Genomic DNA, 27,773 nt, shown 5'->3' on the forward strand with positions numbered 1-27,773 from the left:
TTTTTTATAAAGCACATCTTTGTTTAGTCTGTTTCTTTCACCACTCGTGGATAATGTGGTAAAATGGGATCTCCAGTCGATGAATCACTTGTTCACTTTTCATTTTAGACTAATTCTAATTGACCACGCTGCAAATAAATCGCTCACTCTCACTCTTTGCTCAGCGAAGCATCAAATCACCTCCACTCCTGTGTGGGACAATGCACAGCATCTACGGTGCCCGCAGATCTCGCGATGAAATCGAGGAAACGCGATACTTTTTCCGCTGCCCGCAAAGTTATAATCAACCAGCAGCACAGCGGCAGCAGCAACAACAGCAGCAATGGCCGCTTTCCGCAGAGTGGCAGCGCTGGCCGGTAAGCTAAACATCTGGTCGGCGGCGAGACACGAGCTTGTCGGCGGTCATACGACCGGAGGAGGAAGGACACGGAGGTGTCTGGCGGCCGGGATGTGTCTCGCGTCGGGAGGCGCCGTGGCGCTTTACTTCTACAACGACATGCCGAGCTGCAGAGGCAGGAAGAGGATGGGGAGTCACAGCATCAGCGGATTGCTCCCAGTCGTCCCCACCGTGGAGGCCAAAGAGAAGGTAGGACGCTGCGCTGAGGCGCGTGAGGCCGACAACAAACAAGGCTTTGGGTTGGCAGGATATGTGTTTTGTCCTCAGTGTTGACATGGAGGCCACGGTGTGGAGAAGTGTGGAGTAAAAACGACAGACCGCCGAGAAAAAAAAGGGCAAAGAGCGCTTTCGTGTTTTCACATCTCCTTCCACTAAAAGTAGACCCACGTCATCCCTGTTAGACGGGCCTTCTTGTGTTTTGTAGCCACGGTGTGCGGCTGGCAGTTTTTTATGTTTCCTTTTGGATGGATACACTGTGTCATTCATTCCCAACACGCCCAGTGGAAACAGTGAGGAAACTGTTTGGCGACAGGACGATGTGCGCGCGCAGATGCAGGAATGGCGCTCTCCGTATGAGCTGGTGCTGAAATGACAGAAGGTTGAGACTGTAAAATAAAATACATCCCCACGTTTCTAGTTCTAACTAATGTAGTAGTTAGTTTAATGTTGAATGCAGCAAGATACGAAACAAATCAAAGTGGTTTCCAGTGGTGGACAAAAAGTACTCATAAGTATTAAGTATTCATACCAAACATTGACAAGTTTTGTGTAAAATGTACTACTTTTAGCACCAAAATAAATCAGAAATGAAAACCAAATATTAAGGTTACAAGTTAAGTAGAAGTAAGCATTTCAGAAGTTTATCTTATGTTCTTATTGTTGTTATTAATATTACATTAACTAATCACATTAACATGTAAACATGTGTTTAAAAAATATGATAATCCAAGACATTACATAGTGCAAGTGCAGTCAATATATAGGGGTAAAATATAACAAATATAAAATACAGAATAAATGCTATAAATCTCGGTTTGACAGGTTGTGAGAACGATAGTTTAGTAAGATACATATTTGGCCTGTATGTTGGAACAATGTTTATTTCCTATTTTTGGGCTTATAATACACCTTTTAGTCATTAGTTATTTCAAGTTAAAGATGATATAGTTGAGACATAATAAAAAAAGCTAAAGTGGTCTATCATATTTAAGGGAATCCTCTAGTTTGTAATTGAAACAACACAGAGACAACAACATACTTATTATATTCAGAGCACATTAACATCAAAAAGCATATACATATGGCAAAAACTTAAGAGTGACATTAGATGACATTTGTTGATTTACGAATCAGCTGCTTTAAGATCAGTCGTGATGCCCCGATCAAGATATTTTGGGCCCATTCCTGATCCAAGTCCAAGTGATATTGGGTGTCTGCCAAAAAAAAAGTCTAATCTGATGCCATTGTTGACCTGCATGAACACATATAAGCTAATATTTGATACGATAGTAATTAAGTTTAGAATATGATTGATTACATATATGTCTCACACTTTGAATAACAGCTTGTTTCTGTAGGCCTACTGAAATAAACAGACACCCGTGGTTTATCGGAGGGTAGTAAATCAATCTAGAACGTATCGTAAATTAAATCAATAATGTAAAGTATAGGTTATAAGTTTGGGTCTTCTAAATCGCCAGGGATAAAAGAGTTGCCTGCAAGGGCACTGGGATGAAGGTGAAGTAGCTAGTTTAGAAGCAGGAGAGACTATAAGGAGACAGACAGGATACCTGACTGGAGAATATGGTGTCAAGTGGGAAAAGGGAAACACAGCTTTTTGTTACTCAGTTAGTAAAGGGAGCCTACACGGATATGGAGGGATAAGGCTTAAATAAATTGTGAGAACTCACGTGCAGGGTAGGAGAACAAAGCTGCAGGGAAACACACGTTTTACAAGCTTGAAAACAAGGTTGAAAAACAAGAAAACCATCTGCCAGAAAACAAGAGTGGGTCAGTTGAGTCTCCAGAGACCTGCAATCAGGGGACTCACGAGCGAGACCTGCTTTCTCTGGGGAACACATGCCTGAGATGGACAAGACCAAACATAGTTTATGTTTGACAAGATCCAAAAAAATAATCATGTCTGGATTCTGAATCATTAGCAGACAGTGACTTGTGGCAGGTTGTGTGATTGGCAGTCTGGACTCTAGAGAATCACATGAGGAGACAATAGGAAGAAAATTAGTACCTTCCACCTGCGGACTAACTGTCAGCTGTGGTAGGTAAAAGTTGTTATACTAACAATTATATATATATATATATATATATATATATATATATATATATATATATATATATATATATATATATATATATATATATAAATATATATATATATATATATATATATATATATATATATATATATATATATATATATATATATATATATATAGTAAGTATAGTACGTTGTATATATATTAATATAAGGAAAACCTTGCCTGACCTTTTATCAAGCAACTATTACCTACCACAGCTAACAGTTACTCTGCAGGTGCAAGGTACTAATTTTCTTCCCTTAGCAATTGAGACTATAAAGTCACGTTTACAGTGTTTACTAAGGTAATGAATCAAGTGAGAAGTAGGGTCATTTTTTCATAAACTTTTTTTGCAACCGGAGACTTTGTGGCCTCGTGGCTATTATGGAGAATGCAAGTTTAAGGCACTTACGCATTAACTTGATTTTTCAGACCCGGATGCTGCTGACTGGCTCAGATGAACATACGACCTGTTGGGAATCTCAACATGAGGAAAAGCCACGTGGCTTGAATACCACTCATCTTGGAGGCACAGACTCAGCGTGAAGCAGGAGTTTAAGGAACAGCAACACGCTTTTGGCAAATCGTGTAGCATTGATCTACACTTGCCACTTAAGAGGCAAGATTAACATCAGACTTATAGTATCAGAAAAGAGGAAACTGCTAATTGCTATTTGTATTTGTATAATACCTATAGTGATTTGAAAACAGAGCTGACTGATGGATTTCTGACACGTCAGGAGCTAGGACCTCAGCTGGCTAGATTTGACTTTTATTTGACTGACATTAAATCATTAAAATAGGAGAGAACACAGGCGGGTTCGGACAGTTTAGCTCTGAGAAAACCGAGGAAATGTACTAAAAGCTGCGGCTGTGAACACTGAGTTGCTTGAGGGAGAATCACCTGGAGCATCTGCTATGCAGTCTGGAGAACAAGACGAGGCGACAGGAACAGATGTAGTTGGGGCTAAATGGCATTATAACTACACCAGAACACAGTGTACTACACTGTCATTGTAAATCACTGCCACTTAATTATTTTTATATTCCCCCCCCAATTATATGTATTTTTGCATTGCTTTTAACATCATGTTGTGCAGCATGGCATGTGAATCTAGCTGCCTTTACAGAACTTTCTAAACTTCATTCATTAGTGAGAGCCAAGGCCATGGGCGCCTGTGCTCATACACTTGATTACAGTGCATTCCTATGAAGCCGAGTGCTCATCTCCTATTCATGCCTTCAAAAGCCCCCTCGGTGAAGAGAGCATCAAAGCTTTATGAATGAATCCGTGCGCTCATTAGCATGTTAGCTGAGCTGAGCAGGAACCTGGGTGTGCTGGGCCCTGCGGCCAAACAGGTTTAATTTTGGAAACCTCTCTGCTAATTACACAGCTTCATGCAGCACAATCTGTTGGCGTAGCAGCTCTCCGACGCTGCAGCTCATCAAGTTGAAGCCCTCGATCCCCACAGCGAAAGAGAGAGAGAGAGAGAGAGAGAGAGAGAGAGAGAGAGAGAGAGAGAGAGAGAGAGAAAGAGAGAAAGAGAGAGAGAGATGCTAATCAAGTAGAAAATAGTGACACATTTGTGTGTGTGTGTGTGTGTGTGTGTGTAAGAGAGATTGTACTGCGCCAGAGGTGCTGACTGTTTATAATCTCAGAGAGCTAAATGGAGAGAGTCGATGCCAAGAATAGATGGAGCTCCTCATTATCTAGGTTCAAAAGCAGTGAAGACGCACAAGCTGTTTATATTCTGTTTATACACATCTTTGCACCTATCACTCTGTGGATTATTTAAATTTGCTGGTAAATAGTACAAATATGTTTTATCTTTATTATGGCCTGCACTTTTCACATCAGTAACTATGTTCATAGGTGCAGTAATGTTGTACAAACTCTTTTTCTCTTTTGATTAAAGAAAACACAGGACAACATGGTAATATTTTGTTTTGCCTGTTGTTTTTATGCAGGAACGTCCATTTGACTTTGAGGAGGGGGACGTGTACATGTCGTCCCATGAGCATCGCTTCCGCATGTTCAGCTCGGTGGAGTATGACGGGCAGCTCTACATGACTCCACAGAACTTCATCGAGTCGGTCACCATGAGCCAACCCAGAAGTATGTTTGCTGTTCCCATGTTGTGTAGAGACGCTTTCCTGTCCCAAAGTATCTTTAAACGTCAGTCAGAAAACAAGTCAAGAGTGTTACTTTGAGAGAAATGCCATTCTCTGATTGCATCCAAGCCATTTCCCTTTGACGTAGTTATACAGGTATTATTATGACTGTGGTCTCATTTTCACCTGCACCATTACATGCGGCTTATTTCTAGACTGTATCAAGATTTTAAGTGATTACAGTTGACATGTGACATCATGCATTCAATTTCCCTTTACCTCAAAGTACAGGCTTCAATCACAATCTTACAACGTTCATTTTACTGAGCATTTGTGTTGGTTGAATCCAAATATAAAATGTTGTATTTTAGATTTTGTATGAAGGCTTTATTTAGTTGTAAAACTACATTTGTTAAAATACTCAATCATACTTGTTATTGGTTTGTCAATAGCCATCTCTGATCTATAATTAACGTCCCAATATGGATCTCAGTGTCCTATCTATTTTTGATTTATTGAATCCAAGTTTTAAAACACTTTACTGAGTTTTAAGCACGTCTTCGCTGTTTCTGTCAGCGTGCTGCCAGTCGTAACAGATCAGTCCCAGCCAGTCAGCCTCAAAGCAGATGGCTTTACAGCAGTTGTTTAGTCTGTGGTTAATGTTAGTCAGGCACACCCTCACACATACACACAGACACACTAGACTCATCCACATTCCAGTTGCTCATATTTACCTTCATCTTAACCAGTAAATACCAAAATTAGACACTTAACTTGTTTTTTACTTCATGAAAACTGGCTTCAAAATGCCCCTACAAGTTGAGGTTATCACAAACACCGAAATAGCAACTCCGTTCTTCAGCTGGTATGCGATTGCATTGCGTGCAGACTGTGCACCTGTATGTGTGTGTTTACATCAGCCCTGGCTCACTGACACACGATACAGCCGCATATACCCTCTCAGCAGCCGACATCCTCTAATGCCCCCTTTGAAGTTGAATTAGATGAACTTTGTTGTATAAAACAGAACAAAAGTAGTGTGTGCTTTTACGGGGACATTCCACATACTACAAAGACGAGCACGGGGCACTTTAGACGGTACAAATGGGCCTGTGATGATGACAGTGTATATACAGTGAGTGTGTCTGTGTGTGTTGGTGTGTGTGTTTTGTGACTGTACTCGGCACATTAAGACCCATTTCTAGATCATACAGATGCTATCTGATCAAGCCCACCCAAACTCTCTTCTCCTTTTTCCCTTCTTCTTCTCTCCTCTTTTGTCTGGTTCCCTGGCAGACAAGAGGCCCTGGAGGTCCCTGGTCAAACAGGTGGGAGACACACTCTTCATACTTCTTTCTTCTGCTGTTGCAGGCATCTGTTGCATGTTTCATCTGTTGCAGACGCTGCAAAGTTAAAATGTATATATTTTTTAATGTAAGTGTAGAAGTTTCTACATGTACAGTAGCAGTAATGCATGATTGCTTGTCATTAACAGTTTCATTGTCACTATATGTATAAAAAAAGAGCAGATTCGAGTGGCCTCCACCCTGCATTAGACGACAGAGCCGTCCAGGTGTTTATAATGTGATATACAGTGTCTCCAGGGCACCCGGATCCCTTCTCTTTTTGAGCACTTTATTTTGTAAGAATCTTTAATTAAAAATAATCAAACTTACTTTTATATGAATGTACAACTTCTGAACCTCTCATTTGGCACAAATCAGGTGCTTTTATCTCCTATTAACACAACTTTGTTTGTTTGTCAGTGGTGCTGACTGTAATCAAATGTATTAATAGTATGTCAAGAGTTTTCCATTGACTGTATACATACAGGAAATCAGAGTTTACCCTATTTATCAGTGTGAAATCTTAATTCAATCTTATTTCATACAATCTGTGGAGTTTTTTTCTGAAAAGTTATGTTTACATCTTTTTAACCAAACTATCAGTTTATCAGACAATGTGGTGCAACACATGTTTTCCATGCAATTTCCTTTATAAGAAACTATTGCTCCATATTCTAAAACCTGTATGCTTTTTCATCCATGTTTACATCAACTAGCAGTCATATTGTCCACCTTCTCCGAGTGTTACCTCTACCATTTGTTTATCAGCAGGAAATGTTTTCATGCATGCAGTACACATTTGCATGACTGCGCTGTGCAGTAGTACAGAGGTTACCAATGTACAAGCAACGGAATGGCACAGCACATGTTGTGTTATGAAAATAAATATAAAATGGCACTCCACATGTAACATATATTTACAATACACTTTTCACATGATTGAAAGAAAATAACTTGTCATATACAATACTAGAACGAATGTCAAGATGGATAGTTTTGTTATGAATCCCTTCCCTCTTTCCAAGGCACGATACCTTCCCTCTCTCTGTTTCTGTCATGATTTGAAGTGTGAACATGAAGCTCTGTGGTTGTATGATGTATGTTAGGCAACTCACTTGTAAATTCTGTATTTTTGTGGCAGGAGCTGGAGAAGATTTTGTCTGAAACTCCCCCGGTGTGGAGAGGTTCCTCCAAATTGTTTCGCAACCTGAGAGAACGAGGTCGGAGAGAACACACATGCACACACACAAAACCAGAGCAAAGGCCCCTTGAGTACATTTTCACTCTCTCACAAACACACATATAGTACTCAGATACTAGCAAGGTCAGTGAATGTCAGTGGATTAAGCTTTGGTTATTGAAGTTTAATTTGCTGTATAGATATATTAAATATCCTTGTTTCACTATAACTTGTGAACAATTGAAAGTTTCTCTTGATATGAGGAGTAAATAAGGATCAGTTCTATGAATTCTACAGAATTCTTGCAGTTTTCAAGTGCACAGATATCAGGTTTTACCTACTGATGTGTGACTAAATAGTGGTTGTGAGCGTGTGTGTGTGTGTGTGTGTGTGTGTGTGTGTGTGTGTGTGTGTGTGTGTGTGTGTGTGCGCGCGTGTCACTGTTGGTGTCTCTAATCCGGGGTCGGAGCCATGCTGTCCTTTCTTATAGCCAAACAACCTGCTGAAAAAACTAAAAATAAACCTCCGCTCCTTTCCTCTCCTCTTCTCTCCACCTGATTGCATATTAGAAAATAACAAATCTTACAGCACCAAAGACAGAGAGAGCGGGAGAGAAGCTCCCCCTAATTAATGTGTTTGCATCAGCGTGGAACCACGCAGCCTGTGAGTGAATCCCCATAGAGATAATATAACACACTCACTGGGAGATGCTAAATATAACATTCCCTCTCTCCTCTCCCATGATAATGTGTTAAACCTTCCAGCTAATGTTGTGTCTTACATTTACACTTCAGGGTGCATTGGCCTTATGCTAATTCTTTTTTTTAATTCACCGACAAGACACGGGAGACAAGAAATTGAATAAAGAGATGCAGAAAAGAAAAGGAGGCAGAAAAAAAGAAAGAGGACGAAAAAAAGACAAGAGAGTTCAAATTAGACACGTAAAAGCGGAGTTGGGACACAGAGAGAAATTGAAGAAGTAGTACAAAGTAGAGGGATGAATGAAAGAGCAGGAAAGAGAGAAAGTCTATAAACCTATCCTTCATAGCAAGAGGAAGACAGTTACATATAGTGCATGTCTATTCAAATTGCTAGTGGCAGACTGCCAAGACCACACACACAGACACACACACACACACACACACACACACACACACACACACACACACACACGCACACATACATACATGGGAAAGCAGTCTCCCGTAACACTCAAGCGAGTCACCCTGAACTATCTGAAGGATCAGACAGAAAGCGAAAAAGAGGAAGAGAGAGAAAGAGGGAGAGAGATGAGATGGAGCTCCAAAGATTCCTAAATGGGCCTGAGGCAAGAAGGGATCACCTCCTAAAACATTTTTCACTTGCTTATCCAAACACAGACACATACACATGCACACACCCCTGGCAAACCTATGTCTTTACGTTGGACACTGGGGGTGTAGAAAAAGAAACGGTGTGTGGCCGAATGGCTGATGGCAGCTGAGCTCCAGAAGACACATTTTAAGATGCTATCTTCATGAAAGGAAGGATTATGTGCGTTAGTGTGTGTGTCAGGAGGCCTATGGTCTTTGAACATCTGTAAACATTGTGTGTGTGTGTGTGTGTGTGTGTGTGTGTGTGTGTGTGTGTGACCTTTTCTTTAACTCCCTCTGTCTTGGTCTCATTAGGCATCATCTCATACACAGAGTACCTGTTCCTGCTCTGCATCTTGACAAGTGAGTCAATTCAGTCTCTCAACACACGTTCCTTCACTTCATCTCATCTTCTGCTTCCTTGATTATCTTTCTCCCACGTTAGTGTTGCAGTATGCTGTGCTTATTTTGGGAACTTAGCTTTTTTTTTTTTAGCTATGGTATATGATACGAACTAAACTCAAGCCCACCCAGGACATAATGAGAGGCCATTGTGACAAAACATCCGGTGGTATTCCCTTTACCGTTGGGGTAAGCAAGAAATTGAGAGCGAGAGAGAAGATTAAAAAATACACCTATAACCTTTCAATACTTGAATGTTGGTAAATTTATTAAACAAACAATAAAAAAAAAATGCTGCACTCATTTCTCTCTGAGAACATCAATTATCTGCATTGAATACCGATATTGTATACAATGCATTGTATAAGATATGCCCCCATTACATGGTTCTGCTCTTTCCCCCCTCAAAATCAAGACTTTTAGTATTTTTCTCCTCTGTAAATGATCAAGAAAAGGGAGTGTTACGTACACTGAAGGCGACCAATGCTCATTAATAAGAGAGGTATTTAATGACTGCTGTTAGATTGTATTGAATCAAAAAAAAAAAAAGAAAAACATTGGTTAATTTTCTACATAAAGTAAATAAATACATAAAGGGAGCTCAATCGATCAATAGCTATACCTGATATCTAAAAAAAATAGGGTGGTATAGAAGAATGTAAACAAAGTGCATCGTCCATACAGATTTAACCACCCGCCTCATCTCCCTCCTTTCTAGCCTATATGCCATTCTTCACATTGCCATTTTCCTGGTTTAGCATTGCCTTCAATACACACACACATGCGCACACTCAGCCTATGTGCTCTCCCCTGTTCTCCAGAACCCCATGCTGGCTTCAAGATTGCTTTCAATATGTTTGATGCAGACGGCAACCAGATGGTGGACAAGAGGGAGTTCTTGGTGGTGAGTCTCTGACACTGAGAGAAAATCCATCCCATTGCTGAATTAATTTGCTATTATTAACATCACGTTTCACTCCCATGGCAAAAGGACGAGCTCGGGATATTAAAGATACCGAGAATTAGTGACTATCAGTGAAACAGGGATTCATGTTTTTATGTACCTTCGATCCCCAGTGACTTAAGATGAAGCTGCCTTTTGTTACATTTAAAGCATTTTGAAGGATTATTTTCAGTTACCTTTGTTGGAGACAGTGTATACATCGTAATAGCATTTCTTTAGATTAAAATCTATAAAGGCTACTACATGTGTCTACTTTCCTCTGTGGGATGGGACCAACAGATTTTCTAATAAAAACACTGCTGCAGGCAGGAAGTGATCAGAATCCCTGTGGGGGCTGGTGGGAGTGGGATGGTATATCAGCAGGAGTGGGAGGTAATGGTTGATGATCCTGTGGGAGTGGGCAGGTGCCGGACTGAAAAAAAATTAAAATTACCAGATTGAGGGTTTGGCAAGGCTATGATTTTTTCTAAATCATACTTTGAATTCAACCAAAAACACAACATCTGTTGTTAAATGAAAGGGATTATTAATTTAACCTCAAATGAACAACACCAGGCACTTTTTGTGATCAAGTAGTCCTGGAGATATGTCTTTATAAATTATACTGCAGTGTTTGATTTAGTGCTGTGGGTAAAACTGTCATTATAAATTCAAATTAATAATTCAAATTAATTAAAATAGACTGTTTAAGCTGAAAATAAACTGTTTTTTAAATTAAGAACATCTAATTGTACTTACAGCTGCAGTTTTCTGCCAGATGTGTTTCAGCATTGAGTTACCTTTTTACCAACATTCTCTTAATCACGTTGATTAAATGCCAATGCTTGAGTGATATTCAGACATACAGTGCAAAGGTGTACAACTCTGTGAACTCAGTAAATGTTTATGACTGTTGAAGTTATGTTTCATACAGGACTTTGAATCTGGCTTTGAATTGTCAAGAAGACCCTAATTGTCTCTTACGTTTCAGCTTCAGGAGATCTTCCGGAAGAAAAATGAAAAGAGAGGGAGGAAAGGAGATGCTGAGAAGTCAGCTCAGTTGGTAAGAAAGTTGGTAACACAGACAGAGGGTGTATGTTTGTGTGTAAAGAGAGATTGATTTGTAAGGAGATCACTCTGATAGCTGCCAACACTGAAACAACCACTAAGTCTGTATGGACATGGACTTCAGTAATGCTGCTATCATCAGCAGGGTGAACTTGAAAGAAGAAGAAGATCCACAATGTCTTGGAGGTTAATATTACAGTAAAAAGTTACTTCCTTCTTAAAATGTCATTTCAATAAATCCATGTGTGTAGAACAACACTGAAGGTGCAACACGGCCGCTGTGTCAAACTATCCATGTGGACGTATTGAAAATGACTCATCATCCCAAGTTAATTGTCATCTGTATTCACACAGATTTTAATTAAAGTTAGCTACACCCTTCATGTTTGAGTGCATGCTGCATAAAATAAATTGTTTTTGGATAACGTGGTATCTCCTCTGTTCTTACTATGTACTTGTTGGATTGGATACACTCCTAAAATAATTTGTTTACTTCTGGGATTTGTTTTGGAGCAACACATCTCATTGCTTTACTACACTGATGTGCACTGATACACTTGTTGTGTGTATATCTGTCAGCTTGGCTACCTGTGAAGTGTACATTTAAAAGCCTACTTTAAATAATAATCCCAAAAGAAGAATTGGTCAGACCAGGTGAATATTAGCTTTTTTTTTTTTACAAATATATCAATACTGGTATATGGGTCGGCTAATATCGAGAAAAAAATTGTGATAATTTACAAATAGTGATGCCATTACTATTAGAAGTGACAATCTTGGTTCTTTAAAAAAACTACTTTATAAGGGAGCCTAAGTCTTCATGTAAAATATAAATATGGGTTTATGTAGAATTGTTTTACTTAATAAAAACAGATATTTCATTGTTAAAAGCCATTATGGACTGTGTCTTTGAATTCTCAGTCATGAATTAGTCATTTATGTGTCTTATAGATATCTCCTGGTCAAACTTTGAGCTCACAAGAGGTCATATGTGTATTTTTTTAACTTTCGTTCGAACAAGTTCCTTGACAGTGAGTCTCACACAGCATGTCATACAATATTATGTGTGGTTATAATAACCATACAAAAATAACAATATGTAATACAAGTGTTTACTAAATACAAAGAAAACACAAATGACAGTCTGATAACATTTATGAAGTTAATTTTAAAATAAATGGGACACTTTCCCTCACACACAGTTACATACAAACCACCTTATGGACGTGCAGGGCACAGTGTTGTAATGCAAAGTGAGTGTTGTTGTAAAATGTGATCACAGAAGTGTTGAAAATGAGTCGTCCCTCTGCAGAGCGTATCCACGGCTTCTCTGCATGTACTAACATGTCTTTTACCTTCTCTCTTCCTCCCTCCTCCTCTGTGACTGCATGCTCTGTCCTCCTCTTTCACGTGTCTCTCTCTCTGTGTGTGTTAGAGCATGCAGCTCTATGGATATCAGGTTGCCCCCATGAACAGCGTATGTATCCAAAACCACAAACCTGTAGTCTCCTTTCTGCTCATCTTTAGGTGGTTAAGAAATTGATGGAAAGTTGAACAGAGGGACAGAAAACTAGCTGTTTCTATCAGATAGGTTACTATGCTACATGGTTTATTTAAAAAGAAGAAAGTCGTTTAGTTAACAATTTTGTAAGATAATAAAACTACAATGGGAACTTAAGCATAGTGGTCATAAAAGGCTAAAGAGTTATGGTAGACAGATATTGTATGAACAATATTGCAGAATATCTAGAACCTCCTCTGTTCTCTGTCGTGACCTGTAGTTGTTCAAAATTCGCACAAACAATATATTGCTTCGTCTGTCAAATTATGGTTGTATGGTACAATATACATTGAAACAATAATATATCGGGGATTTTTCGGTATATAATAGCTTCATGTTAGAGACAAGTGTCACTGACAGATTCTCCAAATTAATCTCATAATCCAACACCAGTTTCAGTACCTGCTGGGTAACGGGATAATCATGTAACATTGTCCCTGTGTTGTTGGGAATATTTTTTCTTATTGGGATGTTTGGGGTTAGGGTAAATGTCAATGATATTGGGATACTCAGGGTTCTGTTTAATGCCTCTGTCTGCCACTTTTGGGTCCTGACCTGGTCTTTGAAAAAGCCTTGACCCTGTCCCAGTCCTCATGACCCTTTGTTGTCAGTAAAACATAAACTGTAGACTTCTTCAAAGGATGAATGGATAGAAAGAATAAGCGGAATAGAGAGAGACTTCCTTCAAGACAGGGTGTCCATCTGTCGGGTCAGCTGGGTGATTGATCGAGGGAGGATGGCAGAGGGCTGGATGAATGGAGAGAGGGATGGCAGCAGAGGAGTAATAGATTTAAGGGGTCAGGAGAGATGAACTCTTACAAAAAGAGAGTGATGTGATTTAGAATGACTTGAGGCACTCTGACGCTCTAAAGACAACCAGACACTGTCCAATTCAAACAGTTTCAGGACGTGTGCTGTTTGTTTGGCAGTGTGTGTGTGTTCCTGTTGGGGGTTTTGTTAATGCACAGAGAGAGCAGAAGATTTTTATTTAGCGGAAGGTCTTGTCTACGGACAGAATGTGGCTCCTATTGTGCGTGCAGTATCACATGCGTAAACAGGTTACGACATTTGTCTGCCGAGTTTTATGGCATCCAAAGTGGAACATGTGAATTCAATGCGGACCGAATTTGGCGGCATCTAGCAGTGAGGTTGCAGATTGCGACCAACTGGAACTTCACCCAGCGAATGGCCCAATTTAGAGCCACTGTTTGTATTGTCTATTGTTGGCTACTGTAGAAACATGGCAATAAAGCTGGAAACCAAGATCAACACGATGATAATAATGGAATTTGGACACTGCATTATGCAAATGTCTTATATTTTCCTGAAGTTACAATGACAACCACTGTAGACGGGTTTCCCAAACTGAGTGGTAATTCTAATTTACTAATGGAGATGGAATACAGTAAAACACATCAAAGAGAAGTGTCTGCAGTCTCCCAGCCACCAGTCTCTATAAGGACTATGAGTGGTCTTTCTCTCTATATCTCACACACACACACACACACACACACACACACACACACACACACACACACACACACACACACACACACACACACACACACACTCTCTCTTCATCCTGTCACTGCTGTGATGGATAGCTGCATTGTCACTGTGAAGTTAGGATCTGTGCAGGGTCATTTTAAAATGGCTGCTGCTGCGTTCTCCCTGGAGAGACAGGCGAGGTGGGTGGTCAGGAGCCCGGCACCGTGGGTGTCTTTTATAAATGACGGACACGCTCTGAACAGGAGCAGCGTGTCAGCTGGTGCACTTTCATTAATGCATATAAGATATACTATGTTATTATATTACGTAATAATTGTGCATTCAGAGAGAATTTTGATATGCAAGATTTATTTGTTAAAATTTGGCTTGTGCTTAGTGTTGATTCAACTCAAAAGGCAAAGTAACGAATTTTTAGTAATTTGGATATAATGGACTTACAGAAGATTATTCATAGATACCTGAGGGTGATAGTTGAAATCGGACCCTTCCTTCCTTCATTCCAATTTTGTTTGACACAAATGTTGGATCATTACATTAAGTGGATTTTAGAACAATATATTGAATCGATGACAGAAAATGAACTCTACACATTAAAATTGTCTTTCTTTATCCCTTGTTGTATTAGTCATTTTCTAATACATAGCATTTTATCAATGTAGGGTGAGGAAATAATTTACAGGGTCTGTAGTCTGCTATTTGTTTTAACTGTAATACCATAATATGCACCTCAATGAGTCCAGAGGCCAGATCAGACTTACTTTGATTAAGTATTGCGTAAATAACGCTGAATGTGACACTGTTTATGAATACTCAGTATTTGTACTATATGATGTAGTGATTTAAAAGATCTTCAGGAAGTCACCTTCGTGAATGTGTTTGTGTATTTTGAGATTTGAAGAAGTGAATATTGGAAGCTGAAGTTTACTTCTTGAAGTGCTGGACTTGTAGGTGAACTGACCCTGGTCCTGCTTGACCGCTCCTACAGGTGCTAAAAAAAGACAGTCAGGAGTTTGTGGCGCGGAGTTACTGGGACGTTCTGAGGCGAAGTGCCAGTCAAGTCCTCTTTTCTGACCTGGCGGAGGTACACAGATCCATCTGTCCTCTGTCCCTACATCCCTCCGTTCTTCCTCCTTCACTTTTCCTCTTCAGTTCCCTGTAGTAAATGTTCATCCTCCAATGAGCACCGTAGAAGCAGAATAATGAAGCCACATCAAGCCTGGCCAGAATAAGACCAGACATGTTTCAAAGTATAAGCTTTAAAGGCCCTAATTTTTGACTTTTGCAGCAATCACATTAACTACTCATAATAATATGGACCAAAAGATATTTTTTTTAAACGCTATTTTACATTTTTGTCATGGCTGAAAGACAAGCAACCAAAACTAACACTAACACTTCTGGTTTGGCTTGATATTTGTAATTTTCATAGATTGGCCTTTTCATCTTTCTTTCTTCCTTTCTTTCCCAAACATTACTTTGTATATCTATATAATTTAGATGACCATCTGCCATCTGACCGCCGTTCCTCCATTCCCTTTTCCCATTTGAGATCATTTCTGTTTGGATGAGCTCTAAAATACTTCCTTGCACTGAACACAATATATTCATCTAATTGAGATATTTTAAAACTGAAAGAAAATTCTGGTCAAAAACAAATATGTCTGGAATAACTAGAGGCTCCTCCAAATTTTTCAAGAGTCTTCACAATTTCATTGTGTCACTCAGTTATTCCTGATCAACTAATACTGATACCTTGTTTATTTTTGTTATTGTTGATTCTTATTTCTAAATAATTTAATCCACTTTATTGATGTGTTGCTATTGATCCATTATGGAGATGACAGATACTGCAATGTGTGTATTCTGATAACATGTTCTGTTTCTCACTTCCTTCTGTGATTTAGTCTCTTTGTTATGCTTTTGTTTGTGTATCTGTGCCTTGTTATCTGTGCTGTGGTGTGGCTCGTGTCGCAGCTTTGGTATCAAAGCATTCTCACTTTACACCGCAACATGTTCAATGTGACTGTTGTAATGATATGAAGACTGCCGGCCGAGCACGCATACAAATCCCCGGCTCATGATAGCACCACACAGTTTAATATTCATTTGAGTCATTTTGAGTATGATTGACTTGGACAGAACTTATGGAAAAGCAAGACCAAGAGTCTACAGTGATGCTGGCAGCTCTGTGAGGCTGTACGCATAGCAGTGCTTTGAGTTGAATGCTAACACACTAACATTAATTATGCTAACATGTTCATATTTAACAGGCAGTTAGTTGTAAACAAAGCATTTTCAAGGCAACCCATCCAATATTTCTGTCAGTCGGATTCTTCCTCTGGGGGACCATAAATATCAAAAAAATTGAACCGCAATCCAGTTGTTGAGATATTTTAGTCTGGGCAAACGTGGTGGACAAACCAACAGGCATGCAGATATTACCAGCTCCAGGGCCATCACTAAAAATCGGGACAAAAAAATAATAATAGTTTTTGCAAATCGTACATTTTGCCATGTTTATGTACAACGCAAATTGTCTCTCCGATATGTCCAACACAAGGTCAAGCTGCTGGTAATGATTACTAGCTGATAGCGCTAGCAGGCTAAGTGACTAATGACAGGCTACGGGCTGCGCTGGCAGCGGAAGCTGAGGTGGAGATAATGACAGTGGAGCATAATGGGACTGACCTTGTATTTACACCGAGCAGCCTTTCATCTCCCGGGATGTCAGACGGACAGAACAGACACAATCAGACAGAGGGGGGAGGACGGGAGGAAGAAACTAATCGGAAGACAAACAGGGACATGAAAAGTTTAAGGAATTAAAACATATGAATACATTGAACAAAAAGTGAGACATGGGTCCACAAATAAAAGCAAAGGGGATAAATAAGGCAGAAAGAAAATGTTTAAATTGTGTATAAAGAAAAGAGAGAGAAAAAAACAACACAGATCAGATAAGTTTGAAAACCTGAGGGGTGAGAAAAAAAAGGGAAGAGATAAAATCAGAGAGACAACAAACAGGTGAGAGAGGCTCAAAAGAAGATGACACAGGTCAGCGGAGAGAACAAATGTCAAGGAACAAAGTGGGTGGGGGGGGAGAAGAAGTTCGGAAATGCATTTAGGGGAAAAGAAAGAAGCAGGTTGTATTTAAAGAAAGATGTGTTTACTCAACAGATTAGTCACCATTATAGCTCTTTCCTTTTGTCTGGAGAAGGAGGGGCTGACTGACAGGCTGAGAAGGAGGGCGGGAAGGAAAGAGCGAATCACCTCTGTGTTTGTCAGGTATGAGGAGAAAGGAAATAAGTGCAGGACAAGAGGGAAAGAAGTGATGGGAGGAGGGACGAAAGAGAAAGAGAGGAGGTGTGGGAAAGGGTTTGCAGGGAGAAAGAGGAGCATGGCTTTGATTTCGCCCTGCAAAGTCTGACTGACTGAGCTGAAGTCTGACAATGAGCTCTTCCTCCAAGGTATATTACTCACCGATAGGGAGGATGAGGAAGACCGTTTAGTGTTTACATCAGTAATTACTGTTTTTACCTTCAGCTTCATGATCAAAGCCTGTTGAAGCTCACAGATGGACAAAGAGACACATGCATACACCAGGTGTTGGCTCGTGCCTTGTGGGCGGGGTAACTATTACGTCTTCATGGGGATGATGAGCTCACACCACTGCTGCCACACTTCCAGGAATGATAAGCTTGTTATGATCCGTTCTGCGTTACGTCTTTTTCGAGGTTAGGCTGACGTTTGTTTTACCGAAGATGAAACGAATTCTAAAATTTGACAAAAAGGGAGAAAAATGTCACAACTTCCGTTCAGTGAGAGAGAAATCCCCGCCTGTGTTTAGTGATGAACCCACAGAGGTTTACCTCTCGACTCTGCGGTTTCCCACAGCTCCACAAAGTGCTTTTGCTCCATTCAGCTGTTTAATATTATTCATGCAAATCTTTTCTTCATAAAATCTAGCACCAGTTCGATGGTTTCGTGTAGATTTAGTGTTTTGGTTTCATCAGCCTTGCTTTCAACAGCGGTAGGCAGCTGTTTACAATGAAAAAGCTCAGATAAAGCGACTGTCCGAGACCTGCCGTGGACCGAACAGCAGGCACGGCGACTCGCTGGTGAACATAGTGGAGCGTTTACCAGCTAAAGTGACGGACATTTCCCCCACAAATTGCTGGGGAACGTAACGGCGTTCAGGGAGAGTGAACATTGGCGTTCAGACACACTAACTCCAGTTCTCCATGACAACTTTATGAGGTGATAACATGTCAATGTTGTGTTACCGCCTTGTTCTGCTCCCATCAAATGGCAGAAACTTGTCATAATCATGTTAATGCAGCTTTGAAGCAACAGGGGGAATAAAACAGTTGGTTCATAGCATGTAAATGGAGACAGGGATTAGACACTGATATATTCATGAGGAACCTTTCTTATCACATATGTCTGTTTTCAAAAGACGGACAACGTGACTGGCAGTCGCCTGTCTCTTTTCACCGAAAGAGCAAAACAAAGTGTGTAAGATTATGGAAAGAATAGGAGGGGGATATGTTGAGAGGAGGGAAGAGAGGCAGAGGAACACCACCTGGATGCTGTCTAGATGTATGAACAGCTCATGTGTCATCGAGACATCAGTAATGTGTCAGGTAAAAGATAAGAGAGTAAAAAAAAGTATTTTTGTACTGTTTGTCCGTAATCAGAGGCCTAATGAAAAGACCCTCAAATAAGCGAGACACCGAAAACAAGACACTGAAATTATACGTCTGTGACTGTTTCAGTTTGTCTGTGTTTATTTAAAGGAAGTCCTCCTCATCACAGACTGAAAGGCCAGACTGCAACGCAAAATCAGATCTTCACTAAAACAGGGTTTTCTTTCAATGCTTGTTTCCCAGAAGACATTTTTATTCAGTGACTTGTCATGTCAAATACAGTTGGATTTTCTTTTTGTTTCATTAGTGCCTTAATCTATTACGCCTCACTGTTGGCCAAAAGCATGCAAAACTGAGACCCATATTGTGGTCTACTCTAGATAGCTGCTCTAAATGTTTATATAATATACTTTTGACAGTGGTTGGCAGTTTACTAATCATATATCTCAGTGGTTCCTCGCCTGGAAAAAATCTGATCAACAAGTGAAGAAAGAAGAGGAAAAACTCTTCTCTTCCCCGTTAGATTAGTTTTAGTAAATCACTGTTAGGTCAAAGTCCTCACCCGGCATAGCAATATTTCACTTTTGATGAGAGATCTTGAGTTGTGTGTATATCCAAGACACAGAGGAGGAAGAACTGATCTGTTAAATGCTTTACATTTTAGAAACTAATGGAGATTTTGGCAGATTAACACAGCCAGTTCCACCATTATAATAGAAACATATTCTCCCGATTCCCTCGTAACTTGTCTTTGGAACGTAACTTGAAAACTAAACCATATGTTTCCTCTCCATCTTTATCCCTGCACGTCAGTTATAGTCATTCTCAAATTTATAAAAGGATGAACACATTTTTTGTTGTTGTCACAACCAACGACTACAACATCTGTGAAAGATGTGAATCTGTGCCGTTTGCTTTTTGTAAAACTGTCATCTTGTTTGACATTTTCCTCTTGTCCCACGTCGGCTTTTAGGATTTTACTCTTGAGGTAGAACCACGAATGGCATCGTGGCAGTGATGATGATAATAATGTTGATGATGGAAATGGCATAAATGCTCTTCCTCTTTACATGAGGCATGAGATTCCAGCCAATCTTATGTCTGCATATACCTCAGCATGGCAGTGGATTGGACGGGGTGTCGGAGGGGGGGTGGGGCATGGCAGGAAGAGAGAGAGAAAATAAGATGGCCGTCTGACGTCCTCTCTTTCTGGCTGAGTCTTTTCTGGAACTGCTCAAAAGCACAGTCACCTTTTTCTGAGATACATATGTTAGCGAGCGTAAACATAGGAACACAGTGACGTACATGCTCTTAGAACTTAGAAGTTAGAAAATGTTGTGCAACAGATTATAGCATGACAGCAATACATGACAGAATATGTTCCCAATGACCAGGATCATTCTGTAAACACACACTGTAATATGCAAAGAGAGTAAATATACAAGAAGGGAGAAAGAAAAAAAAAAAAATGCAAAGTTGCAAATACGACACTATGATTCTTGTCCGTTGACAGAAAAAGGTGGATTCGGCTCACGTTTTCCGCATTTGTGCTTATGTGGGTTTCGTTCCGTGCTGCTGTTTGAGGTTGTGTGCGGGTGTGTGTCAATGTGGCATTAGCAGGGAAGTGCATGGGATGTGGAGGCTTTATTGTGTCTGTGTGTGTTCGGCAGCTGAGTGTCATGTGTTCGTCTGTCTTCCTCGTGTGTTCTTTGCCTCTTCTCTGTTTCTCTCTGTCGACTACACCCTCCCACTTTGTTGAACATTTGCATGCCTCTGTTTCCGTCGTCTCGCTGTGTCTTTTTGTGTTCTGAGCACTGTGTGTCTTCGCCAGACCAGTAGTGGTCTGTGTTTTATGCTGCTGAGGCAATACTCCTCGTCAGTCTAGGCAGCATGGAAACAATCGCTGTTTCCCTCTCATTATTTTTCCATACTTTGCTTTCAAACATAAGGACTATCAGGACTGTTAGTATTAAAATGGACATACACGTTCTGTCCATTTCACCCAATTTCCCCAATTGACCGGCTCATTTCTATACTTTATCGTACTGAAAGCTTTGGTAGTGACATGTTTCCACCATATTTAATGAGCTGAAGCTGCCTGTTATTTATCAAAGTGATACCCGTAGAGGTTAAACCTAAACATTGTTGCTGCCTAGACTGCTATGTTTGATGTTGTGATGGCGGCTGACTGTTTGTCTGAGCTGATCCGTTTGACTGACAGTTTGTTGCTGCTCCTCTGGCGCACGTTCTGCAGCAGAAACCTGCTTCCTTGCTAGCCCGGCATCGCGGTTGCCATGTTGGATTGACGATGGACTCACTGCTTCTCCTCAGATCACGATACTTGGTGTTCATTGATTAGTCACTCATTGAGCCTCTCTTTCTTGTTCGTCCTTGTCTGATGATTCATAGCGAGCGGATGAAAGTATCACGATTGACACCACGCTTTTGGTCCATTTCTTTGGGAAGAAAGGGAAGGCAGAGCTTACATTTGATGACTTCTACAGGTACTCAACCATACACGGTGGACAGCATAAAATGCATGCCAATGCTGACAACAATATTAATAAAATTACAACATTGTAACGTGTTTCTTCTGATAAAGCTTTGGGTCAAATATGTTTCTTCTCCTTCCCTTCCTTTTGCAGGTTCATGGATAATCTTCAAACTGAGGTGTTAGAAATTGAGTTTCTGACCTACTCTAAAGGGATGACCACCATCAGTGAAGAAGACTTTGCCAAAATCCTGCTTCGCTTCACCAATGTGGAAAACATCAGCGCCTACCTGGAGAACGTCCGCCGTTGTATACCTGATGAGAAGGTACGCGTCAAACATGCACGCTGTTCTTTAATGGCAGATGGACCGAGGCGAAAACAGCTGTGCAAACGTTTGTAAATACACAAGATCTTAATTTGAGTTCATGTTTACTGATTGTGTGTGGATGTATCTGCATAATGTGAAGTCATTTATGTTTGGATAACGTGGATAAAGGTACATTAACACTATCATGTATGCTGTAGGTTTTTTGAATGTTTATGATAACAATGGAAACTATCCGTCGCACCTTTAGTGCGTTTTGGGAATCAATGGCTCCGTTAAGGATGTCAAAGTGCTAATTAGTTTACAGTAAAAAAAAACGGGCTAGTCTTTCCTAAATCTAAATTTACCTTCATTTCTTCTCTTCTTCTCTGCTTTATGAGTGCTCCCGCACTCCAGGGACCTACAGCCTCCATAATTTCCCACCACTATCTATGCCTGAAGCTGTTGTGGCTCTCCACACTTCAGCGCTTCACTGCCTCACACGACCATACACACACACACACACACCCACACAAACACACTCGACTGCACTTTCAACAACATGTGAATGTCTTATCTACCTATCTATATATTTATTTTCACATTGGCATGTCGTCCTTATGCAACCCAACTCTATTTCTGTCCCTTCCTTCTTTCCTTTTCATGCTGTGGAAGAAGCAGGAGGTTGGTCTCGGCTTCATACGCTACGCAACCTGCAGTTACAGTCTGTCAATCTAATCTGCAATTTAGTTACTTCTTTGTTTACACATTGAAGGGAAGATAAACAGCTAACTAGTCATTTTTCTCTGTATCTGTTTTAATCTGCATCTTTTCGTGATAACCTGCAAAGACTGCATTTTCATATGTGTCTCGATCTATGGATTTGTTTTTATGTATAACGTTTTTTATTAAACTAGCCGTTATCAGTTGGATCTTGATGCACAACAGAGAGCATGGGCCGGTTACGGCTACTTGTTGAATGGCTTAAGCACTGTTACTGTATGCAACTGGGTTATGAAACACTGCAAGAAGGTTTGAAATTGTCCATGTCATGCACACACAATCCTGTCATTAATGACCTTCTATGTCATTAATAGAACTTTTTCATGAAATCTCTCAGTCACTGATTGATAGTATGAGTTATGTTATGGTCAGCTATTATTTTTTGTTTATTAAGGTAAGTTCATATTTCAGACAACAGATTGGATGTGCCTTGAATGCTGAATGCACGCCTGTTCACGTCCCTTTGGATGGCAGTCTGTGCTCAAACACTCATTACATTCATTTTTAAGCTTCTCTTTCTCCAGCGAGCAACGTTTTCATCAACACTTTTCCCTAAAGTCATTTTGTTGCCATGTGTTTTTTTCCGCTATTGCAGGGAATCACCTTTGACGAGTTCAGATCATTCTTCCAGTTTCTCAACAACCTTGAGGACTTTGCCATTGCCATGCAGATGTACAATTTTGCCTCCCGCTCCATTGGACAAGGTAGGAAGAGGGGCAGGGGCTACAGGCCCGGAGGGTCTGAGCTCACACACACAGCTTGTGTCTTTTTTCCCTCTAGCTTGTACAAAATGAAGTGGCTGAAATGATTCAAAAGGTTTTTCACTCTCTCTCTCTCCTACCAGATGAGTTTGCAAGAGCGGTGTATGTGGCCACTGGGCTGAAGCTGACGCGGCACCTTGTGCACACCATCTTCAAGATCTTTGACGTGGATCATGACGACCAGCTCTCCTACAAGGAGTTCATCGGCATAATGAAGGACCGGCTGCACAGGGGAGCAAGGGTGAGGAACTGTGTGTGACAGAAACAGAAGGATTGTTGCCAGTTGAGAAAAAGCTCCTCGTCTTGAACCCCGTGACTTAAAACAATAAATAGACAGCTGGGGCTCAGGAGATGAAGCCTGAGCGGAATATCGACAAGATATTGAACCCCAAATGGCTCCTGACGAATGTGGCTAAGTATTAGATGTCATCCTGGTAAGCAGGTGACACCTTTATGTAAAAGTTGTAGGTCTGATTACAGCAGTCAAAATACCAAAATGTGGAGCATTACCTATAAATCTTAAAACTATTTGTTAAAGTTCATGTTTAAAAAAAGAGCTCATGTTTTTATTCTGATAAAGATCATCCAGTGAAAGAATGCCGGCTGTTTGAAAGATTGTTTTTATTCATTGTGAGGATTAAAATATACATGGGGATTTTAAAACAGCAATGGCCCTTCTACCATTGTAAAAAGGCAATTACAGGAAATGAATAATGCGGCCAAAATGGAGTCACAAGAGAAAGGGCTCATGTGCACTGGCGTCTGCAAAGACGTCACTGAATAGAATAATAAACTGATAAAAGACCTGAAGTCAATTTGAATGAAACAGGGATGCAAAGACATCTAAATATTGACATGGTTATGGCCATGTAGCGTGACAGTTTTTAGGACAAATCTGGAAACAGCATCTTGAATTGATAAAAAAACAAAAAAACAACTGTAAATCACCTTGAGCGACTTCCTGGTGTTGTTACCAAGGATGGATCCTGCCCTCTAGTGGTGTACTGCGAAACAATACAAGAGCATCATTTACATCAGGAGCGAGACACACTGAGGTGTCAGGTGGGTACAAGTTAACAGTTTGCATGATATGCCACAAACATCACTAACATTGCACACAACAGTGAGTCGTTGGATGTATGACCTCTTTGGCTCCTTTGAATGCTTTCTTGGCCTCACAGTTTTGCTTATTAACAGTGTTCTCTCTTTCTCTCCCTCTCTCTTTGCTTTGCTTTCATCCTCAATCTCCTCTGTTGTGCCATCGTTCTAACCTCTCCTGTGTTACAACACACCATCTCTTATCTTCCCTGCATCTCCCTGCGTTTTCCTTTCTTCCTCTTTGCATCTTTTTCTCTGTGATGATCTCGAACCACTAACCTCTCAGGGCTATAAATCTGTGGAGCGCGCCACCTCTTTTAAATCCTGTCTGAAGAAGGAGCTGGCAAGCAGATAAGTAACACCCACAACATAACATCGGACACCGTTCTCATCATTTTAAATGTATATCTGGAGTTGATGTAAAAACATTTTAAACATGTTAATCACCTATTGGGACATGACAACAACATCAGCAAAAATTATAATCCTCATCCTTTCCTCTCTAACTTGTCTTGCTGCAAGGAAGTAACGGCATATGTATATTTGTCATAACCATTACTTTCCCATGAACTGGCAACGTTTTAAGGTCACTACACAGTGTGCCAGTCGGTGCGTACAGAGTTGCAACAGTGGATTCCTCAATGTCGTCATTCTGGAGAATCCTGAATGTGTGCAAAGCCTTAAAATGACTTCAGTTTTTTTTTAACCTATTCAATAATGTCCCCTCCCTTTAACACTTTCATTAAAGGAACAGGATGAGATAAAGGAAACACCTTTAAGTTTCTATTAGCGTGTGACTGGAATTTTTGTAGCTACAGTATCACAGTTTGATTCTGCCTCCCTTTGCTCGGTGTTTACCAGGTGAAGACCCGGCACCACACCTCCTTCTCTGGCTGTGTTCGCTCGGGGGCCAGACGACAAGTGCAGCAGCTCTGGAGGAGGTACAAGGAGAAGCTGTAGTGGAGGAGAGGAGAGAGAAAGAAAGAAAGAAGGCAGAAGAAATATGAAGGAAGTGTGATGATGGAATGAATCAAACGGATCTCTTCATAGTCAGTGTTAGCGACACGGCAGAACTCCATTGGTCCTCCAAAGCAGATAATAACTACAAGCATGGCCGCACAGCAGACTGATGCTCTGCATGATGATAACACGCAGCATCCCTCCTTGTTTTCTTCTTCATCAATGGCCAGTATGAGTTATCGTATACAACAACAATACATAGATTAGACCTAACTTACCAAGCATGGCACCTCCACAACAGTTAGTCGAACTGAAACTAGTGTTTCTATTTTGGTTAAGTCTTTTTTTAAATTAAGCTAGAAAAAGTTGAAAATAGCCTACTTATTCTGAACAGCCGATATGTGGAAGGTATCGATTTATAACGATATTATTGTGATATAACTAAGCAAAATACGTCATTTTTTTAAGTTCTATCAACAAATGATATTTTAACTTATACATGACATTTTACATGAATATAATATAATAACTATGTATGCCTTTTTATGTAAGAATATTTAGCTGCACTGCTGCACTTCAAACTGTAACAACAGTAATTAAATAACAAAAAATATTTTTGTTAATGATCACGTTATCTTATGTTATTTAAAAAATAATATTTACATACAGCAGAACACTAAAAATTGAAGAATCGCATGAAGAGTCTTAATCTGAGTATTTTTTTCACTTATGGATCACATCCTGCAAATATAGTTGTTGCTTTTTTATGCCCTAAGAGTGTTTATAAACACCATTGCTGTGGTATATGATCCTAATACTACTACAGTACTTGGATTGTTTTCGACCTGGATGTAGAAGAATAAAACGTGAAGGACAGGGGAAGATATATTTTTTTTATATTGTAATTTCAATATTTGATATAATATGAATATTTTATTTTAAACGTAACGGAATTATAAAACATGTACATTTATTATGTTAATACGAAATGTGATTTATAACCCTGTCTTTAATGTTGTAATATATTATAAATCATTGAATATCATTTTTGAATTTGTTGTGAAATATGAAATATTTTGAATAAATGAAGGAAGGAGTAGGAAATGAAAAGTTATTCCTCATAAGTTTAGTTATAATCATTATGTTTGCAGTAATGTATGTATTTGTTGTGTCAGTGAAGCTGATAAATTTATTCGCATGAATAAACTATTTTAAGAAGATGTGAGAAGGCCGTGGTGTTCACTGAGCATGCGCAACCAGTTATGCATACTTTTTAATCGACGAGGACAAACATACTGTACAAAATACGTTGTGCTCGCTAACCTTCTCGGAAAAGTTCCATTGATTTTATCTAACGTGTGTTTGCCTGAGATTAATTAAAAATAATCTCACCTAGTATTGTTTTTAAAGTTGACTTTGGTTATAATCTTTTAGAATATCAGCTTAAGTAAAGTTCAGTAAAGTCAAGTTTGAAAGAAAATAACATTAGTGTTATTACTGCTCATGTACAACATAGCATACACACTTGGTGGAGTTCTTGTTTAAAGTGAGCTTTTTTCTTCGCAGTAAAACAGATGACAGTAGCGGTATTTTACGGCGAAAACGAATGCAGGGTCCTATAGCGTCTCTCCATGTGTCTGGTGGGAGAGACCGAGATGCAAGGAAAAGAGGAAAGTGAGGGAGCTTCCTTCCCAAAGAACCCCTGAGCTGACTCAAGTATGCACTTTAATCAGTGTAGCTAAATGTGACCTCCTAAATATTTCAGTTTATATTGCAAATGAACAAATGCTCTGGTCACATTTCAGATAGTGTTTTTTAAAACTGTTTAAAAAAATGTAGCCTGTGGCAGCCTTGGATGCTCACGAATCGGGTCCCATGGCTGTATCTAAGTCTACAGGTTCAAAGGTGGCCAGGCTTTGACAGTCAGAGGCCTGAAGCTTGGAAATACCCTCCATGTGGAGCTCAGAGTGGTTAGTGCATCCTTAAGATCACTGAATATCTCCTAAAGGGCTTTTTTTCATGAGGCCAGCAGCTTTTTACGAAGTTATACTTGTATTTCTTCTTATCTTTGCAATTGGTAAACCATATATTTTGCATTCACTTAAGAGCATCACATTGTAGAATTACAGTAATCATAATTCAAAGTCATATTAGTATGGCTCTAAGAGAACAAGCAACTTGTATCAAGAGATTTAGTTCATATTTTATATTATGTAGGGGAACAGAAGTGTTTGGTTGACCATAATCAAGTATGAGATCTATCCTTTGACGTTGTCTTTTTTGTAAATTATGTTTATTCTCGAAAGCACAGCCCAAAATCAAACATTGCACATGCATTTTTCAAATTTCTCCCTCTCCATCGTTCCCCACTCAAGATTCCTCCAACACAGAACATATTGATATCTTCGGGATATACATCCTTTTACAGTTGGTGTGTTCAAAATGTTCTCATACACTGGACGAGGAAAAGTGAACACCTCAGACTTCGGTTTCCTGTCAGTTCACCTGACACGATATCACAAAACTCTGATATTCATATTT

At 39.8% G+C, this 27,773-nt stretch overlaps 1 protein-coding gene across 4 annotated transcripts; it reads left to right on the forward strand.

Moving 5' to 3' along the window:
- The first annotated feature begins 276 nt into the window (after positions 1–276).
- micu3a (mitochondrial calcium uptake family, member 3a) lies at positions 277–26,439 on the forward strand. 4 transcript variants are annotated; one of them, XM_068592313.1, is made up of 15 exons: positions 277–586; positions 4,684–4,831; positions 6,124–6,155; positions 7,315–7,393; positions 9,021–9,068; positions 9,929–10,011; positions 11,042–11,113; positions 12,554–12,595; positions 15,174–15,269; positions 21,244–21,338; positions 21,480–21,651; positions 23,009–23,117; positions 23,258–23,415; positions 24,559–24,623; positions 25,131–26,439. In XM_068592313.1, exons 1-15 carry the CDS (start codon positions 323–325, stop codon positions 25,135–25,137), a joined length of 1,470 nt encoding a protein of 489 aa, XP_068448414.1. In that variant the 5' UTR covers positions 277–322; the 3' UTR covers positions 25,138–26,439. The 4 variants fall into 4 exon arrangements, 3 of the variants coding, with proteins under 3 accessions (XP_068448414.1, XP_068448415.1, XP_068448416.1); XM_068592314.1 differs by having other exon boundaries at positions 24,559–26,439; XM_068592315.1 differs by lacking the exons at positions 12,554–12,595; positions 15,174–15,269.
- Positions 26,440–27,773: the final 1,334 nt, after the last annotated feature.

The sequence above is a fragment of the Clinocottus analis genome, unplaced genomic scaffold (genome assembly GCF_023055335.1).
Source record: "Clinocottus analis isolate CAN_PGR_092001 unplaced genomic scaffold, fCliAna1.0.p SCAF_27, whole genome shotgun sequence".
NCBI classification, from domain to species: Eukaryota; Metazoa; Chordata; class Actinopteri; order Perciformes; family Cottidae; genus Clinocottus; species Clinocottus analis.

Excerpts from the sequence above, each read along its gene's own strand:
- micu3a (XM_068592313.1), top strand. The coding sequence starts at position 323 with ATGGCCGCTTTCCGCAGAGTGGCAGCGCTGGCCGGTAAGCTAAACATC. Across the intron at positions 4,832-6,123 it reads CACCATGAGCCAACCCAGAA|ACAAGAGGCCCTGGAGGTCC; the intron begins GTATGTTTGCTG and ends GTTCCCTGGCAG. Across the intron at positions 15,270-21,243 it reads TCTTTTCTGACCTGGCGGAG|CGAGCGGATGAAAGTATCAC; the intron begins GTACACAGATCC and ends GATGATTCATAG.